General features: G+C 39.3%; 1 protein-coding gene across 2 annotated transcripts in view; it reads left to right on the top strand.

Annotated features, from left to right (window-relative positions):
• The window catches only part of LOC122862811 (exostosin-1), a 232205-nt gene extending 211787 nt beyond the window's left edge, over nt 1-20418 (top strand). For both annotated transcript variants that reach the window (XM_044168517.1, XM_044168518.1), the window contains 4 exons: nt 5756-5845; nt 13927-14087; nt 15857-16028; nt 19439-20418. In XM_044168517.1, coding sequence (XP_044024452.1) covers nt 5756-5845; nt 13927-14087; nt 15857-16028; nt 19439-19624 — 609 coding nt within the window. In that variant the 3' untranslated portion in view covers nt 19625-20418. The remainder of the gene's footprint in view (nt 1-5755; nt 5846-13926; nt 14088-15856; nt 16029-19438) is intronic.
• The last annotated feature ends 678 nt before the right edge of the window (nt 20419-21096 follow it).

The following is a 21096-nucleotide window of genomic DNA, read 5'->3' on the forward strand; positions in this document are numbered from 1 at the left end:
CCATGATCACATGCAAACTAGGGAGAGAGGGAGAAAAAGGCTGAATCTCCTGGAGGACGAAGATCCAGATCAACGATTGGATGAGGCACCGACAGCCAGGAGTGAGAGAGAGGTCCAAGGACGGGTGATGGTCCAGCACAGAGAAGCGAGGAGAAGGAGGAGAGGCTGAGGAGAGAGGGGGAGTGAGGGGCAGAAACAAAAACAGCAGACGGTTAGAGAAATGCAGTCAATATCAAAAAGTTTGCAGTCTGTTATTTGAATTCTCGTCGGCAGGATAAACATGGACTATAAGTACTAATGTTAATAGATTCAATCAATCTCCAAAAATATTACAAATAGGAAGCATAACAATAGGATCTTGAAGATTTTAACTTTTAACAGTTCAGAAAGAAACTGGCTACAGTAACATCAATGAAGTGTTGTTTGGTAATAAACGTTTAAAATGCTGCAGTGGAGACACTGAAAGCAGTTATCAAATGAAATGTGACATGTTTAAAATGTTAAAGAACAATCAAAAATTTGTGGTAACATTCACATTGTCTCTAAATACTCCTAGTAACGTAGTCCTGGTGAATCACAAAAGAAAGCATTTCTAATTTCAGTTATTGTCATTCCTCAGCAGTGTTTTACATGCATTTTGCTGCTGTTACATATTAAATTGCTGTATTAAATACTCATTGCCATGCTCATGTCTGAGTTTAAATGTTAAACATTTTTGTTACATTCTTATTTTACTACTATTATACTCTTTTACTACTTTTACTAAATTTACTTTGAGGCCAAACCCACCCACTGAAGAAAGGAGGCACAACTTCACCTTGATTGCAAGCTGCCTGATTTGGAGACACTTTGAGATTCTGGTCGGGCCGGAGCCCATTAATGATTCAGGATCGTACAAGTTTAAATTAATTACCAACCGTTTGGGGCATACAGGGAGTATTGATCAGATGAATCAGGTTCCTCATAGCTTGGCCTCGCTGTATGTGAGGTCCTGCTTGTTAAGCATTTACAACCCCACATCAATATTATCAAAGGAGTGACCTGTGGACTCCCCACACTCACTGTTAATATGTCGACCATACCTCACTTTCATCAATCACCTTGCAATATTGCATGTCTTGCCCCCATACCCGGAATTTTATATTGATAGGTTAATCTTAAACATTGATCCTGACTCCTAAGGTATGCATTTAAATTATACCAAAGAGTTCAAAGGTCAAGTAGGACCTAATGTTGAAACCTGATTGAACAGAAGGTCAGGGTAGCAGACTTATAGTATAATTGATGGTCTTGTGTTGACCTCAAAATATATTTTAGTTTATTATTTCATTTTAATTAGACTGGAAAGACTGTCCTTAGGCTTTATCCAGTCATTGGCAAAGTTAGTATTTTATCAACACCAAAAGTAAATTCTTTTTTTGTCATGCAGACCTGTAGATTTGATGTATTGTATTATGTTTGTTTTGTCTAATCACAGAAATAAAAATGAGCTACATAGTCAAGACCCTCTTTATTTACACATCCAGGAGACACAAAGCAACATTAGCAGCCGTGTTTATTTCTACCTGGTGAATAGAAGTTCATTCTCAAATCCTTGTAGCTCTGTTTTGCTCTCCACCAACTCCTGAGGAAATTATCTTGCAAAATGCTCCACTTTCTTCACCAGATAGTCGCTAACTTTCTCTGTCTGCCAGTTCGTGCCAGGCAGGTAGCATACAGTGGCTTTTTGGAGCATTTTAATTAAAAACAACTGCCTGCTGCTCCGGGAAATGAGGTTGAGAGCAGTGAGTTAAGAAAAACAGTAAGTTGCAGCCGTAAAACCGAAACAATGAGCTGAAAGAGTGTCAGTTGATAATTCTCTGTGGTATCGTCACTACAAATAACTCCTTTTACATTACACAAGGTCATTTAATCCATTGTTAATCTAAAAATATTAATTAGTCTATCTTTAAACTCAAGTCAATGTCAGCTATAATACATGATAGCACATTTTGTTGTAGAAGAAACTAGGCAATATATTGAAATAGTTTCAAAAGCCAACAATACTGACTCTGAATTAAGTGACTAACGATACAGTTGCACTTCTGAGATATAGCGGTGTCTGGAAGTATATGTAATATTTTATATTCATATTCATTTCAAAGCATGGGAAATTGAATTATCTGATCAGCATAGAACCTTTGAGTCCTATTGCCTACACAGACCCAGAGTAGTGACAGATTATTAACCAGGCATCATTACCAAAATGACCTTTTTTCAGATTTAATAAAATAGTTGAAATAGGCACAAAAGTAAAATCAAACATCAGGAAAGTGGTCTGGAAATGGGGATAAAGACCTGCTCTGACATACACAGACTGAAATAGTAAAGCACATTTTTGTACATGTGCCATCATTTCTAACACCAATAATAACAAGTGAGAGAAAGTGGCTGTTTATGATGGTGTTGCAGACAGCTATGTGATCTTTGACTTTTAACTGTAATTTACAGACATCTAGATGTATACGCGACATAAAGACAGACCAAATATCTCCAGAGACTCCCTTTGAAGTAGCAGGCGTCATAGCAAATTTAAAGAGAGGAAATGGGTGGAAGGAGAGCGACAAAGATAAGCTTCAGACCATTGAACTGCCAGTGATCTCAGTGGGATCTAATCTCTGTCCAGAGGCAGAAAGGCATTGACACCAGCCAGAAGGAGGGATGGGGGAAGTTGGGGGGGGCAGACATACAGTACAGGTGGGTTCAGCTATTATGAGGTTTTTGGCCTGTGCCAACACTGATATATTTACTGGAATGCAACTGCTGATGGGCAATATTTTAAGTCAGTAATGATTATCTTTCAGTTTAACCATTTTCAGGCCAATATTTTTTTTAATGTTCTTGTCAGAGTGGAAAAGCATCTAACACAGCGTTTAGTCCATCATGGGGCATTACTGTATAACTCTATCAAAACCTGGAGGCAAATGGTGCACTGGATTGATCGTTTTAATTTAAAAATGGATGTGATGTGAATTCATTTTGACAAATCATAATAAACAAGACTAAGACTCTACAGCCATGCTAGCAGCTCTGTGAGGCTGTACTTAGGCACAGCAGTACCTTAAACTAACTGTTAATGTTAGCATGCTAACATGCTCATTATGATAATGATAACATGCTGATGTTAAGCAGGTATAATATTTACCATTCTGAGCCGTTCAAGAGGTAAAGTGCGTTGTCCACTAATTGCAGGGTTGGCGTTTCAATCCCCAGCTCCTCCCGTCCACAGTTTTTTATGTGGCACCGTCAAGTCTCGTATGGCAAGACACAGAACCCTAAATTGCCAGTGCTTTTCTGCCATCAGTGTGTGGGTGTGTATGTGAATGATGGCAAATTGCTTTGGATAAACGCAACCACTGAAACAATTGTATAGCTTTCGACTATATCACACAGTCCTCAGTTCTCATGTTTCCAAGGTCTAGAATGACCCGTTAAGCTCAATATTTAAGTCAACATGGACGAGAAGAGCTGGACTGAGTCACATTAGGGTTAATAGCATTTATTGGTTTAATGTATAATCTAACCAGCAAATGCACACAAACTGGTACAAAATTTGAGCAAAAAAGAGAAAGAAGGGGGAAAACAATGAAAGAGACTCCCAACAGTCAAACATAGGCAAGGGGTCCTTTGAAATAAACCTCAAGGTGACCTGAAGGATGCTGGGAAAAGCAGGGAAGTCACAATGTAAAGTCTCCATGCCTGTAAGACTAGCCCATGACAGTGTGTGTGTATTGTGCATGTGATTGTGCATATGTTTCTTCTTACTCATGCAAATCTTTGACATTATGAATTTATTACATTCAGACACTTTGTCCAGCATGAATGCAGTTGATTATCAGGCAAGAGGCTATTTACTAAAGCCAATTACACTGTGATGGTGGTTTTCACAGGCTGAGACTGTTACACTACTACGAAGACCATCCTGACTGAACTAATTACCTGCCTGCTGATTATAGGGCATCCATCCAAAGAAAATAAATGTTTTCATTTTAAGCAGTGATTTAATGCAGTTTTTTATGTGGCACTCTCAAATAATTGGAGGAATTTGGGGGATTTGTGTTCAAATTCATTTGATGTTACGCATCATTTCTTGATGAATTTGCACTCAGCATCCATCGACTCATTAAGCTGAGATGAAAGTAGACATTAACCTTGCAGATATTTGTCGTCTTACTTTGCAAAATAAGCCTCTTAATATTACCACTGGGGGTGTAAATTCAATCTACTTTATTTCAGACAGTGAATCCATGTTAAACATCACTGCTGTGACAGTAGTTAACATGGAGGTTCATTTCACTTACATAAAATCTTAGTTGACCTAGATAAAAATATAACAACAAAAATATATAATCTACTTACACTGAAGTGCATCATGTACTGTAAGTGGTGTGGTTAGTTCAGCTGATCTTCCAGGTTTAACCTAGCAACACTAGAGAACTGACCTTGAAAGATCACGTTTGTCTAACCTCAGTTTGTGCCTTTCATGTTTAATCATCGTCTCACATTTACACTGTTGACTTTCTGACAGTTCTATTTTAATGACATGAAATTAAACAAGTGACACTTTGTTCAGTAAAACCTACTCACACAAAAACGGGAAACACATGCTTCAATCCGTTGTGCATGTCTGATGTGACTTCACCTTCAATCCTCTGTTTCAGTTTTGACACCGTTTGTATGTTTTCAAGGAGATGGTCGTTTGAAACCTCAGCTGAACCAGGGCTACTCAACAGTTGAATAATTCACACTTTAATTACAAGTCAATAGCATCATCAGCAGCCCTCTTTAGGCGAATAGATTAAGGTCTACTACACTTTCTCTTAGGCAATGAATTGATAAAAACTCACACTAAACTTATGAAATCATCTGGTCGATCGATAGACACACAGCAGGTTGTGAAACAAACACATTTTCTCAGTGGCTGTTTATTTTACCCAGATTTTTCATACCTCTATACCAACTCTATACGTTTAAAATGCTTATGGACATAAACATATTTCCTGAGATACTTAAACATCTCAGAAAAAAATCAGGAATATTGGGGCACCCCATGGCCTAGGGCAGGCCTATTCAATTGGCGGCCCACGGGCCACATCCGGCCCAGAAGCAACCTCCGAGTGGCCCAGCATGCATAAATATGATAAATGACAAAATAAGTAAAATACATATATAGTGTATGGAAGTAGCTAAGTGAGCCATCCGCTTCTTTCTCATCTCAGTTCCACATGCCCAGTACCGATCGGGCAGGATGTTTACAGCGACACCGCCAATCATATCTTTCACAAGTATTTGTTTATTTTACCGCCATCTCCAAACGCCTGCTTTTTTTTTTATTACATTCATTTGTATTTGTTTAAAAAAAAAAAAAGGTTTTAAATAGGCTGCTGAAAATGTCTGGCCCATCTACATTTCCTGGTTTTAAAATCTGGCCCAATTGAATTTGTAATTGAATAGCCCTAGCCTAGGGGGTTAAGACGCCGACCATGAACTGCAAATCCGACCTCTATCGCTATCTAATAAAGGCATAAAAAAAATCATAAATATGAACCTAAAGACCTCAACAACTACTGTCTACAGGTCAGTTACCAAAGATGGTTATTGCCACATGTGGTTCTTCCAGCTGTCACGTCAAGAAAATGTAATTCATTTTGCTTTTGATGGGATGTTTACAGCTATTGTTAATAATGTTCATCTCTTTGTGTCTCTCTCTCTCAAGATGATGAGCAGTCGTTTCTTCCCCCACGACGTCATCCTCACTGATGCTGTTCTCAGTCTGGATGAGGACTCGGTTCTCTCAACAAATGAGGTGAGTGACTGATGATGACTTATCAACCAATTAGCAAGACACTGATGTTTTTTTTTACTAACTGGTGAACTGAGACACTGAAGCTTTATCAACAAGGCCACATTCCCAAGACACAAGGCCGCCAAAATACCTCTATCAGACATCTGGATTAGAATCTCAATTACTGAATTAATCACCAAACAGCTTAAGTAAAGAAATCAATTCACCATGGCTGCCTGCCTAAAAACAGAACCTTTTCTATGTAAAATTGTTGTGATTAGACATATTCATTTAAACTGAAATAAATGACCGTTCGCTAACGGCTAATTAAGTAAGCTAAGTTTGCTCCATGAGTTGGTTGAAAACACTGTTTCCAGCTGACTTTTTAATATTTCCAGCTTATGTTTTAAAATGGGAACCCTATGAAAAGTGTCTTGATGGCTACATACATGATATCATGCCAAATGATTGAGGCTAAAGCTGCATGTCCTTGGCAAAAAGTTAGCCCTGCTTGATAAGAATGATAAGAGTTTGATCTTACATTCTTCCTTCTTTCATTCTAACATAACCCTGTTTGGCTGATTATTCACTCTTAACGTCAAAAGAAGAAGCATTTAGGATGAGGGCTAACCAATGTGTTTGGCGAACGTAACACTAACTCGGGTACCTGGGGTTGCTGGAGTGTAAACTTTCCCAAATCCAATAAAGAGCATCTAAGTACCATCTGTAAGATATGTTGAACAAACTTTGCAGAGTGTGGCAATTTGGTACAAACAAAAATAGTAATGTATGTACTTTTGCACACATTCTAAAATGTATTTATTTTTTTTCTTTGGAAACAACTGACTGCACAAAAGACTGGGGAAAAAAACTTTTGAATGATTCCACCCACTGAAAGCCAGCCTCTGGAAATGTTTTTATAACCAGCTCCAGCCTGCATGGTTTTATGTCAGCCAGTGGCAAAAGGTTGGTATGTCTTAACGCAGTATTGATCCTTTTTGAAATGAGGCAGTCATTCCACGCACAGTCATGAATACCATTCATTACAAATGAAGTGCACCACTCTGACAAACATTGCAACTGAACTAGAGGAGGAAAATGTGCTTTGCCTTTAAAGGGGGATTCTAAATGCATCAGATGACACTGAACTAAGTAGGATGAGTAGGAAGTTTAGCAAAGCAACAAAGTTAGACAATGGATTTAAAATACAAAAAAAAGAGTTCTGATTACAGACATCAATATTATGGATGCTCAGTGATTCACCACGTTGCCAGGATGTTCAAGAACCAGTCTTAATTAAATTACTGTGCAATGTGTGGTGTTAGGATAGATACTATTAAGATGTTGCTTTTAATGAAACTTAACACTGAGGAAAGGAGAGGAAGCAGTGCCAATTCAAAGTGCTTCACATAGGCAAAGAAAATCATTAGAATGACAATAAGCAATACAGTCCAGAATAAAATCAATTAAGATAGAATAAATTAGATTTTGAAAATTAGATTAAATAAAATAAATTACATAATAAATTAGAATAGACCAGAAATACAGTTGTAGTGCACTAATAAGTTGTAAGTAGCCTCAAATGCCACAAAGGAAATAAAGTGCAGTAGAGAAACCAATCAATCAAAGACACATGAGAACAGTAGGGTTTTTAATTTAGATTTGAAAGTGAAAGTGAAAAAAGACAAGAAAGAAAAGCAACAGAAAAAGTAAAAGAGATGAGAGAGGGAAAAGCAAACAAGGGAAGGCAAAGGAAAGTAAAAATATATCTAAAGAGGAGTGAAGTGAGCAAGAGAAAAGACCAGAGGAAGGAAAAAGTGTAGGGGGAAAAGAAAAGGGAATAAAAAAGCGGACAAAAAAGGACAGAAAACAAAGGAAAATCTAGGCTAGAGGAAATAAGGAAAGGAGAGTGGGGAAGCAGATAGAAGAGGGTATAATGAAAAACAAAGTGCTTTCACGGAGTCAGGAGTTTTACGAGAGCCATTACCTCTGTGTCTGTATCATTACACTGTCAAAACACAGAGCACCTCTTTGATTAAAGTCTCACTTGTTACTTAAACGAGAGGATGGGAAACACCCCAGTGGTTTGTTACACTGACACTTGTTTTAGAACAAATTAGAAACCAGTGAAATGTCTAAAGCATTGTCGAGAGGAAATAATGTTTCTATTCCCCCTTTTTTAATCAAGACTTTGACATGTTAGCAGAGTTAGTGGTTTGCCTCTTTATTTTCTCTGAAACTAAAAAATAAATAAAAGGCAGAGGCACAACTGGGTTTTATTTCATGAAAATCTTCAGGATAGCAACTTTAATGTTGTCCTCACTATCAGCGATCTCCACATCCACATCTGAAACTTGTAGGAGAAAACATAAGCAGCCCATGCTGACCAATCATACTTCTTGAGGTCTCCACATGGTCTCTGTAGGCGCTGTAGCTCCAACATGTAGTTTTATTTTTGAGGAGGCACACATCACACAACAACCCCTAAACGCACAATTATAATTCTAGCTTTACTTATACTGATAAACATGATACAACAATATACATTGAAGACGATGACACAATGAGTCTTTAATGTCTTTCCAAAATTACTACGTTAGTCGAAGCAGCTGCCATGGTTAAGTTAGGTTAGGCGATTTTGAAAAATAAATAAACTGCATCTTTAACCTTTCTATGCATGGTCTGGAATGGCGACAAGTAATTTTAACATAAATATAGTCAATGCATTGCAGCTAATACTTCTATTCTCTAGCCCTTAGTGATTGAACTGCTTTTTATCTTTATTCGCTGTTGTTTTATACAATTTCCACATTTACAAATGTTGCAACACAAGTCACTAGTAGTTTCATATTCTTTTAAACCTTTTGCAGTAAAATGATCAGGAACAGCTCGTCTGTGATGCTAAATGAGTGCTTCTACTTTGAGAGTCATAACAATTAGCAACCTCATTTCTCTTCAGCTTTTCAGCAAGTAAAAGATGCCATCCATAATGGATTGTGAGGCCCAAGAGCCCAAGAGAGCCAATATATCTTTAAACTCTGAGATGTTTTATTGATGGGAGCAAGTCAATGTTCACCTTTTATACGCTGATGGGATCACAATTACACTTTATGGCACTACAATTTGTGGCACAGCAATATGAGAGAGTTTGTACAACTAAACTTTTATGGGAACATGACTTGTTTTATGAAACAAGAGTAAGAAGAAGAAGATGTCAGAGAGAGGAATCGTAAAGTGGAAGTGGAGCGAATCTTTGCTGTGCTCGCTAACCCGATGCTCTAATTGCCCTTTTAACATGGTGAGGGGTTTTATTTAAAGGAAATGAAATATGTCAAGTAAAAGAAAATGTGCAAGAGAGAACATTACACATTTGATAGGACTTTTCATATTATAATACCTATGTGGAAGAATGGCTGTGCCAATTTCATAATTACATTGTTTCAGCTCATTAAATGTATGATTATTCCATGAAGAGAGATTAGAGAAGGGAATATGACTGAAAAAAACCTGACAAAGCTTTTGTCTCTCATTGGGTGGCCAAGCATGCTGCTGCATTATGCCCTTTGGAAGACATTTTCAATATGGTGGATATGGAAATAGTTCTTCAACAGCAATGGCAGAATTTGTGATCCTCTTGTCATTTAAAGGCCTGTCTAGGTTGGGCACATTTCAGAGCATTTATACTTTTCATCAGTATGCAAGGTTATCAGATTGGACTTAAATAATCATAAATTCATAGAAAAGATAAAGATATTAATTTAATGGCCTTTTTTACCCACCATTCATTTACATTATTTTCTTACACCTTAAAGCCACAGTGTCTTGCAATTACAAAAACATTTTTGTCTTTTCTCTTTTTCATCAGCTTTACAGACAACTAGTATTAGGGAGTAAAAGGAGTTCAGAAGTACACCACAAACAAGTATTCCTGCATCTGGGGAATGTTCAGAAGGAACAACCTTTCAACAACCTTACGTTCTAATCCTCACCTATGGTCAAGAGTTTTGGGTAGTGACCGAAAGAATGAGATCGCAGATACAAGCGGCCGAAATTAGTTTCCTCCGTAGGGTGGCTGAGCACAGCCTTAAAAATAGGGTAAGGAGCTGAGACATCTGGAGGGAGCTCAGAGTAGAGTTGCTGCTCATTCGCATCAAAAGGAGCCAGTTGAGGTGGTTCGGGCATCTGATCAGGATGCCTCCTGGGTGCCTTCCTTTGGAGGATTTCCGGGCATGTCCAACTGGTAGGAGACCACGGGGTAGACCCAGAACACGCTGGAGAGATTATATATCTCATCTTGCTTGGGAACGCCTCGGGATTCCCCAGCAGGAGCTGGAAAACGTTGCTGGGGAGAGGGAGGTCTGGACTACCTTGCTGCCTACTGCCACAGCGATCCTGCCCCCAGATGAGTGGCAGAAAATGGATGGATGGGTGGATGGATGGGGAATGTTCAGTAATAAAGGGGAATAGGGTGTAATTCAGGGGATGAGGGAAGTTTTTCAGCCAGCTGATTGCATCCACCACATCCAAGTTTTGAGTCTGAAACTATAATACTATCAGATATTGGACTGACATGTAGGACTAGACCATGGCTATGTGAAATAAGTGTTTTCTATGGGTTCAAATGAGGGTCATTCTTTTGTTTCCATGATATGCCATCATGGAAACAAAAGAAGGGCAGTTTCAGGTGAAACTAGGCAGGTTAAACAGCAGAAACTCAGGAAGACTCCTTCCTGAGGGCAGGACTTAAGTAATACAGATTAGCTTAAATTTCTGAGTTCTCAGACCATTTTTCACAATTGAGAATGACTTCCGGATGGGAGCCGAAACGTCTTGATTTTGAAAACAGTGTCCAGATGACTACGATTGAAACCTTTTCTACGAGGGTCAATAAGGTTTTGAGCTGGTGAAGTGATGTTCAGAAATAGTTTCAAAGCGGTGGTTGTATACCACCCTCTGCAAAGTAAAATCTTCTGCATGAGAAATTCCAGTTTGTGAATTTATGGAAAAGATGTATACAGTATGTGCAGAAAAAAAACATTAAGAATAAACTAATTAGAATTTGAGCACAAATTATATGAACAGTGAGGTTGCACAAACACTGATAAAAAATATATGCTTTTGTGAAACATCTGAGTACAAATTCAAAGCAGAAAACTGTGTGTGAAACTTAGCACTCAAAGATTAAACACTGTGTGAGAGACTGAAGTCTCACATGCACACACAAATTTAAGTTACAAGTCTTAATTTTTTCACAAACGTTAATTTTTTCACAGGGTTACAGAGGGTGTAATACAGGTTATCGTATTCAACCTTTTTTGGGCCGATACTTTTTTCTGGGTTTTTTAAGCCAAGTTGGGGACAAAGGCTTATTTTATTGTTAAGACAAACCTCAAACCTCCAACACACATAATCAAGGTTAGCAACAGCGTTTATGAGGTGTTACTGTAGATACCTAGCCGGGGAACCAGACAAATCTGCCGAGCTCATGTGTCATTTGCTCTGGCAGAACCATCTGGCCTCCCTCCTATTCAGACAGATTTCCACGCATTCAGGATCTGGTCAGGCCAATCACAACCATTTATTTAATAGGGGGCGGTTTTGGTACGATGACTGACAGAGGAGCATTACCGGTCCACGTTTGAAAAGTCACATGTCACACGTTTTGCTGCACTGATTGGTTGTAGGTCTGGACCTGCATCCAGTCTGCAGGTCCACGGTCTTGTGGTTCAGCATTGCATGCCAACACTGTCATAGAAGAAGCCATAAGCAATCAATAACAGAAACTCTACAGAAAGTTGACAGCAGATGATTTTAGGTGGTTGAAATGTATAAAGCACTTTAAGAGCTGCCGAGACCTGACGTAACCACACCCACGCAGCGAGTGCCTGGTGAGAGCAGCTTTAATTCAAAAGATGCTTCAAACTACAAACCTGCAGTAGCCGCTTGTGGCCGCAGTGTGGACCTTACACCCCAGCTGGTTGTCTTGGATCACACTGAGACTGTTGGTAAAACTTCATCAAAGCCACAGCACTTCAAAACTGCTGGATACAAGCTTAGTTTAAGACACATTTTCCTCACTTTTATCACCCTGAAATCAGATGGAAATTGACAGTGAAAGCACTGCAGTGGCCTCGCTTCAAAGGGAGCAAAATAAAAAACAGATTGAAAACACAACTTCTCAAAACACATTGGAAAAGACCGCATACTGAGGGGAGGTTACCGGCTCTAAAATGTGATGTAACTCCTTTTCATCTTCATAACACTGGGCATGTTAAACCCAAATGTCAGGAGAGATTTGTGACAGATATATTGCTGGATTGACCCTCTGCTCCTCAGATCAATTTTGGCTTTGTAGAATATATTAGTGTTATGTATTACACACACACACACACACACACACACACACACACACACACACACACACACACACACACACACACACACACACACACACACACACACACACACAGACTCTGTTCAATTCTCAGTCTTCCCTTGAATTCCTCAGCCACATCAAGCCTCGTTTTAAAACTGTAATTAAGACAGACAGATTATGAGTGCAAAGAATCTGGGTTCTGTCACTCTCTCACTTGTAAATTCACACACACACACACACACTCACACAAACACACACGCCACTTCACATTATAAAGAGCCTTTTAATCTCTGAAGGCAAAATTATATTTGCATGATATCATTAGACCTTTCAGCACAGCTGTGAAGACATCTGACACATCTCACATACAAACACATGTATAAGCATACACACACACACACTCACACACACACTATACTTGCACACAGCTAACACGTCAGTTCATCAGGGGCTACACTGAGAATGGCAGCTCCAACCTTTCTCTCAGCTTAGTGCCAGCGCTTTACAGTAATTGCTCACGCGATTCATGACAGAAGCCGCGAGGTATCGCTAAAGAACATCCACTTTCGGTGCTCCCCTCCCCGACTCCGTGTCTCTACCTCTACTATTCTTGTAATTCATTTTCTCCCTCGGCTCCTGAGGTAGTGTGTGTGCGTGTGTGTCTGTGTGTATTACCAAGTATTTCATTATGTGCTGATCCCTTTATTCTCCAGTGTGTCTGCCTGCACTTCTCAGTGGTGCTTCTGAATTCAAAAGAGGCACTTTCTCAGGTAGCTCAAGCTCCTTCAAGGATACCAGGTGCTCCAGACAACTCCACAGGAAAATTCTTCTTTATTGTGGAAGTAGGGAGCCTGAAAGTGATACAGAGCTGGACAGACATGGTCCAATGGATGGATGAAGGATATGCAGCTCCAGAAGCAATGAGCACCCTCTTGGCACATGAGTGTATTAGTGAATCATACCTTTAGAGTTGTTCAGTGCATGTACTTAAGAATTCCAGATTCTAAAGGTGTGTTCAGACTAAATGCAAAAGGAAGCAGCATGTTTGCCTATACAGTCATAAAAAGACATGAGTGGAAGCAAACAGACATGGATCTGCTCTAGGTGGCACAAACTGAGGAATTTAAATCAGAGTCAGAAACAAGTTTATTGCCAAGTAGGTTTTCACAAACAAGGAATTTGCCTTTGTATTTTGGTGCATAACGGTCACATAAACATAGTAAGAGAAAAGAAAAAAATACAGCAAGTCAAGTGAATCTGTTGTGATGTAGATACTTAAATGACGTTTGATTTGATGGGGAACTTTTCAGGTAGGAGGGAAACTGCTCACAATGCTGAAATGCCATTTGAAATGCTATTTGTTAGGTTGTGAAGAGGCAGAGAGGCTATTGTTTTGATGATGGCCTTGCTGGCTGAATAATGAATTTGATAGCTATTCTGAACAAGTTGTTTATATTTATATCTGTTTACCTTCTCTACAAGCTGCTTAAATTCTGAATGATTTTCTGTGTATTTTGAATGAACTCTATCACCTCTTTACATTACTGTGTGCTTTTCCTCTCTCCTTTCACCTTTCCTCTTCCTCCTACCTTATCCTCTCCTTTTTTTCTTTCTTTTTTTTACCTCTTGTCTTTATTTTCTCCGACTATATCATCCACTTTATTTTCCATTGGCCTCCTCTTCTTTTCTCTCCTCCGGCCTCTTTCTTTACTGTCTGCTCCCACAGGTGGATTTTGCCTTTATTGTTTGGCAAAGTTTTCCAGAGCGTATCGTTGGTTATCCAGCAAGGAGCCACTACTGGGATAGTTCCAGATCCCGCTGGGGCTACACCTCCAAATGGACCAATGACTACTCCATGGTCCTTACGGGGGCAGCTTTCTACCACAGGTACAAAAACCAGATGATCTCCTGCTGATAAATGAAGCTTTGCAGTTGCTTCACTCATTTTCATTTTTACACATCATTCGTTCAGATGATTAACAATAAACATGAGGCACTTACAATGTAAGACATTCATAAAGACTTCCTTTGGATGCAGTGAAGTCATGTCACTTACAAAATGCATGATATTAATTATATGCATTATATTCAAAGATGCATTTAAACATTTTGAATGTACATATCTTTTATATAACTTATTCATAATACTTTGCAGTTAAAACCATGCTTATCATAAATCCTGTTGTCTCTTGCCCTTCCTAACCAGATCTAAATGACATGGAGGATAAACATTTTTAAAGTGATTCATCCATCTGCCTTTTCTGCACTCCAGCATGAAAATATTGAGCTCTGTTTGTCTTCTTGTTTTGTTTTGCAAAGCACCCTCATGTTTTGCTGAAAAAAATAATAAATTCCTATAACCAAGATGGGGTGAACCAGGAAAAGTTACATAGGTTATGTGGACAAGCCTACACACTTGACCTGTGGTGTTGTTGCTGTTGTGTAGGTATGTTTGGATTTTGCCATTTGGAGCATATTAATCATGATTTTCTTTAGTTATGAATTCAGTGGAAGGTGAATCCAATTAACTCAATTTGTTCATGTTATTAATTTTTTTAATTAAACTTTTTCAAGGCTGAAATGAACTCAGCATTATTATAAATATTATGGTATTCAGAGTAAAACTGTTATGACTGATGTACAAGATGGTTTACTAAAAATCTTAATACTTTTGTAAAAGTAAATTTATGTTGTTTGTTTTCATGATGATCATCAACTGGAGGTCATTAGGTTTGTTTATTTACATAAGTGGGTACACTGTAAATGTAATGCTGTTGTATTACTTTGTATATAGTTTACTATACACTTAAACCGTTGGCTAATATGTAAACAATCATTTAAAGGCAAGTAACACAGCATAATGACAATGTAATATAAGAATGCTTTTGATATGAATTAATAATGTCCAACTTTGAGCTGTCGTCAAGCTACTCTTCCAGCACTGTCATCAATTTGCCTTGTGGTGCAGTTGTTCTGCATCACCTGTCAGGCTGATCTATTCCAACTTCACAAAAATACTTATTCCTTCTCTACAAGATACAAACCACATTGAAAGTCGCCTCTCTCCAGTCACATTTCATTTTTTAGTGGAGTAATACAAAAGGAAATGGGATAATACGATCTTTCTCCACTTCTTTGTTGTCTCATACAATAATTGTCAAAATTACAAAGCTAGGACTGAAAGAAAAAATGGTAAACTGAAGTATTAAGCAGAGCGGTAAATTGAACTGAGAAGACTGTTAGTCTCTGAAGGGATTTGAAGCATCTTGTCGTGCAGATAAACAGCTCTCTCATTGTTCTATTGTTAGGACGCTCAGTGCGAGTCTTTAGTCCTTTTGTTATATAAAATCTCAAATGCCAACGCAAGGCAGAAAAAATGAGTCAGTGAGTGAGAGGGAAAGGTGGAAAGTGTGTGTGTGTGTGTGTGTGTGTGTGTGTGTGTGTGTGTGTGTGTGTGTGTGTGTGAGAACGATGGACAGCAGACCTTGGCAGTGAGGTAAAAGAGTTGACAGTGATCTAGTGCTCCCATGCTGCTGAGAGTGCAACACAGCAACCATATGGAATAGAATAGAAGTGCAGCTTTAAAAAAAAAAAGAAAGAAATAAACACACAATTAACCTCATCTGTCTTTTTTCCTTTATGTGTGTGTATGTCAGATACTACCACTACCTGTTCACCCACTACATCCCAGCCAGTCTGCTGGCCACGGTGGACCGCATGGCTAATTGTGAAGACATCCTGATGAACTTCCTGGTTTCGGCCGTAACCAAGCAGCCGCCAATCAAAGTCACACAAAAGAAGCAGTACAAGGAAACCATGATGACCCAGGTAGAGCTTTATCGTTAGCTTTACACTCACAGACACATACATTGGCACATGGTCATCCTTGTAGTTAAGAGTGGTGATTTATAGCGACAGTGGACGGATTTTTACCATCCAGTGCTCCGCCTGCAGGATGCTAGTACTGTGGGACTGCTAGTAATATGAAGATATACATAAATATGAACATGTAATATATGTAATAATAGACTAGACTCTTGTCTTTTCTGTCATTGCGGTCATTTACAAAAATAATGCCATGTTGGAAATTATCAAGGTATAATGCACAGGTATACAACGTTAAAAGCAATCTTAAATATATGGTGTTATCCCACTTTCAGAGACTACCGTTGTAATAAATCCTTGAAAACTACTTCAACATACTCATTTAATTTAATTCAATTGAGACCATCGAAAATTGTCTTATTTTAAATTAAATTTCAATTAAGGAGCAAATCATGCTGTACATGAGATAATCACAGAAATGACCACCTACCTGGACCAGGAAATGTTAAATACATTTTTTTTTTAAAGATTATAATTGATGCTTACATTGAATGAATCTTAATCTGACACAGAGAGTGTTTGCAATGTGTAGAGGCAATGACACAAGTAGCTCCCAAGTTTCCATAAAAAAACTGTGTCTGAAGATTGTGTGTTTCCTTGAAGCCTAACCAACGTGTTGAATACATTTCTTTTCTCATGAAACATTTGCAGAGCCAATTTTGAAAGACTGCTTTATTAAAATACTGCTCCATAGTGCTACTGGTGGTCAAAAAGCCCACTGGGTACCTTTAAGAGTGCTTGACAGTGGTTTAAAGACAGCGAAAAGAGATTCACCTCCTTGTGTTGAATGAGCAACAGTGGAGAAGCTTCGGGCTACATACAGCCCTGACCTTCTCTCTGGGAGATCCCTATGTGCATGTTGTGTGTGTGAAAGTGTATGTGTGCTTCGTGTGGCCAGCCCAATGTCAGGTTCTGATTGATGGCCTGACCACAGGCAGGACGATGACTAGGCAGTATAGACTCAGTGATTAATGTCTTAATTGTAAAGGCAGCACGGCAAACCTAGATTTACTCCCTCTTTCCCTCGCTCTCTTTCTTCCTTCCTTTTTGAGTGTCTCTCTGTTCCTGCCTCCCCCTCTCTCACCACTGATTTATACTTTGCTTCAAGCAAAGTGGAGGGATCTTTTAGGAAACCTTGACCATCACAAACAGTTTTGATGAAGCAACAGAAGTCATGACTGATATTTTTTGGCTGTGTTTTTATAATTTATTAATTCATTTTGTATTTTAAGAGTAGAGATGTTTCATTCAAAGTGCCAAACCATTTCTTTGAATCGATTTGTTTGTAGTTCCATTATTCTACCTGACCCTCAGTACCCCCCGCTGCCACCCTCCTGCAGCACACAGGATGAATCTGCTCCAACTCCACACCCCCATGCCACAGCTTATCAAAGGGAGCTGCTGCCCTCCATGTTGCCCTCAACTGCCCCCTCACCAACTCATCTACGACAGCCTCCTCAGGGTCCACCCCGCCACCCCTGCTGTCCATCTCAGATAATCAGGTGAGGACACAGTGCAGCAGAAGACGATAGCATCATGGAGTCGCCCAGCAGCTATTCTTGAAGCTTAAACTGCTTGGACTACTGAGGGGAACAACACACAACAACTGCACAGTTCCAATAACTGCAGTGAATAATCAAATATCTCAGTGACCTACTGGAACTGAAACTTACTGGAAGGATTTTTGTTTGCCTTTTAAATTTTTCATGGAACTTTAACATCATCAGTTTCTTCCAGATCGGGGGACAGGCTCATAAAGATGCAGGTGTATCCCTTAATTTTAGACCGGATAAAGGACTGCACTCATTGGATGATGTATTAGGTGCACCAGTGCAGTTTTACAAAGCTGACATTTTCACGTCTTCATTGAGTCCCGTACTGTTGGTGCCTGGGTAATAACTTTGGTTGAACATTTGAAGCTAAATGTCAGTAAAACAAAGCAGCTGCTGGTGGTAAACGTCTCACTCTCTGTCTTCCTGTTTCTAAAAGGGAAGGTGACACGAAAGAGTCGTATAATAAGGTGCAACTTAATAACAAGACCCTCTAAAACAAGTATACAATTTGTGATCAGCTGCAATGTTTTTTGGCTCTGCAAAACTCCCAGGTAATGTGTACCATGGCTGTACTGGCAGAGTGAGTTTATTTGGACCAACACACTGACTGAGTGAGTTAAACAACCTGCTAGTTGGAGCCAAAAAGTGGCAAAGCACTTCTTAACAAACAAGTCTGACTTTCTGTGCTGCTGTTTGCTGAAGTGTCAACAACTACTTGTGGGGATTCCCACAGGGTGAATCAGCTGGTCAGGTCAACCAGCTCCTTCAGTATGATGAACCTGGATTCTCTGGAGGAGCAGGTGGTGAAAACAAATAGTGGGAGATACAGTATGTGTTATGATGATAAGCCGTCCACGATAATGAGCAGCTTCATCAGCATGGAGGCGCTCCTATGGTCTTTGATGGTCTACAAGAGGGCCACCATCAGTGCACATGATGCTGGTGAATAAGTCAGCACGCCGCAATACCTGTGTTCATGAGCAATGCGTCATCATATTATTCTATGGGATCAGGTCAATCAAAATAGCTGCTTTAAGTTTATTGCTGCAATGAAAATGATTCTTTCTAAGGAGATAAATAAATCACCCTTCAGTCATTCAATCATTTTGACCATTTAGACATCTAACCTTGCAGCCAAGGAGACACACACCTCTAAAAACCGACTGTAGAGAAGAAATGAAAGCTGGGTTCAGATGCATCATAGCACTGCTGGATGCCTCCCCCCTTCTGGCTTGTGATGTGTAAAAGCGTGATGTCTAAAACTCCATAGTGAAAACCCCACCAACAACCATTCATTTAATAAAAGAAGCAAAATCATCAACAAAAACAACAGATGGCCTGAAGTAACCAAGTACGGAAGGACATCAAGTCAAATGCACAGAAGAGTCAACCAATGATTCTACCTCTACTCAGTAACACCTTAGGACAAAGCACTTAACCTCTCATTCACCCCCTTAACACACTTAAACACCAATGGCCAGGGACCTGCCATGGGGTTGAGTGTCTTGCTCAAGGACTCTTCAACATGCGTACAGGAGGAGCCAAGGATCCAGTATAGAGAAAATAGAAAGAACGTCTGGTAGCTATTGTGACTGGCTAGTGCTAGGAGGCTAGCGTGTGGCAGGCTAGCGTGTTAGCCATTAGCTCTCCAGCTACAGTAGTTCACCAACTAACCCTGTGAGTCGCCACTACGTCAACCAATACAGCTTCTTCTCAGACCTGTTGATTTATTCCTTAGTTACTCTAATACATTGATCCTCTCCCTTTCTCTGTTTTCCATCTCTGTTTCTGTAAACCAAGGGCTCCAAGGCATCTCGGTGGGCCGACCCAGACCACTTCGCCCAGCGACAGACCTGCATGAATGCCTTCAGTCATTGGCTGGGTTTCATGCCACTGGTGCACTCCCAGATGAGACTGGACCCTGTGTTGTTCAGGGACCAGGTTTCCATCCTGAGGAAGAAATACAGGGATATTGAGAAGCTGTGAATGCACAAGGATACACACCAAATCATTGGCAGAGAGAGAGAGAGAGAACGTAAGAGAAGCTGGCCATGTGTGTGTGTGTGTGTGTGTGTGTGTGTGTGTTCTTGTGTTTCCTGTTCGAGAGGACAAGAATACACACACTAAATGTGAACATTTGTGAGGCTATAAAGGAAAACTGACACATGCTCTGGACATAAAAATGATAAAACACTGAGGTACGCATAAGGCATTTAACTGCGTATTTCTCTGAAAAAACCCCCACTGATTCTGTATGCGTGGTTGATAACAGCAAGTGACTGTGCATACCCGTAATCTGTGACAGTATACACTAATATGAATGCATGGATACACATGCAACAAAAACCTGGACACATTCAAGACAGTCCTGACCACAGACATACAGTATGTGTTGCATGGTTTGAACAAGACAACTGTACAAGGACCTGAAAAACGTAATGTGTTTGAATAAAACAAGCTATGTTTATTGTGGAAGTTGGACTATTGGAGTAGTATACAGTATAGTGTTGGTCACAAGGCTAAATAGATTTATGGGTTATAGGTTGTATACATAAATTCAAAGGACACATTATCTGGGGTTATGTATGTACAGTAAAGGCACATTGTGTTCAAAAGGGACAAACTGTAGCTTCTGGGTCGGGCCACAGCTGCTACCCCAAAACACCCAGAGACAATGGCAATATGCCTCTTGTATACTATTGTAGATTTTCAGCAGCAGTTCCTGTCTGTATGAAGAAAATAAAAAATAAAATAAAGAGATGTTATGTTATAAGACAAGAGGCCAGGTCTCAACGCCATTTCTTGCTTCCTTCCTTATTTTGTTTGGTATCTTTTTAAAAATTATTTACAAAATTCTACTCTTCCTTACTTAGTTCTTTGAATCCTTTCTTTTTTTGTCACAGCTCTTCTGCCTTCACTATGTATATGTGTAGGTGCACACTATGCAAATAGATAAACACATTTCCAATATAGGTTAAAGACAGAAGCTAGTCTTTGAAGTAAAAGAAATTGTGAAACTGTGAAAACAGTATACAAATTCAATGATAGTGATAAAAAATCAGAGAACAATGATACCATAAACAAGAGATAGACCAAAGTTATTTATATTAACACAGTAACAAGGAAACTGAATTCACGAAAGTCTAGGCTGTCAAATTAGTTACATTGTGTTTCTGGAAAGAAAGTAAACAAAGTATCACCAGTGAAAGAGTTATACACAACAGATAAATACATTAATAGTTAGAATGTTGTATTCGCAACACATTAGCGTCTCAGACAGCTGGTATAATAGCTAGCTTGATTAGTTGTTGAACTGATCACAGAAAACCTGAGTTAACAAATGACACATCAACAATCACAAAACAGCTGTAATAACAGCTGCCAACAAGGGCATTTGGAGAGTGTCAGTATTTGTTTGGTCACAGATCTGACAAAAGGTGGAATGTATCAATGTCATT

This window comes from Siniperca chuatsi, linkage group LG16 (assembly GCF_020085105.1).
Source record: "Siniperca chuatsi isolate FFG_IHB_CAS linkage group LG16, ASM2008510v1, whole genome shotgun sequence".
NCBI classification, from domain to species: domain Eukaryota; kingdom Metazoa; phylum Chordata; class Actinopteri; order Centrarchiformes; family Sinipercidae; genus Siniperca; species Siniperca chuatsi.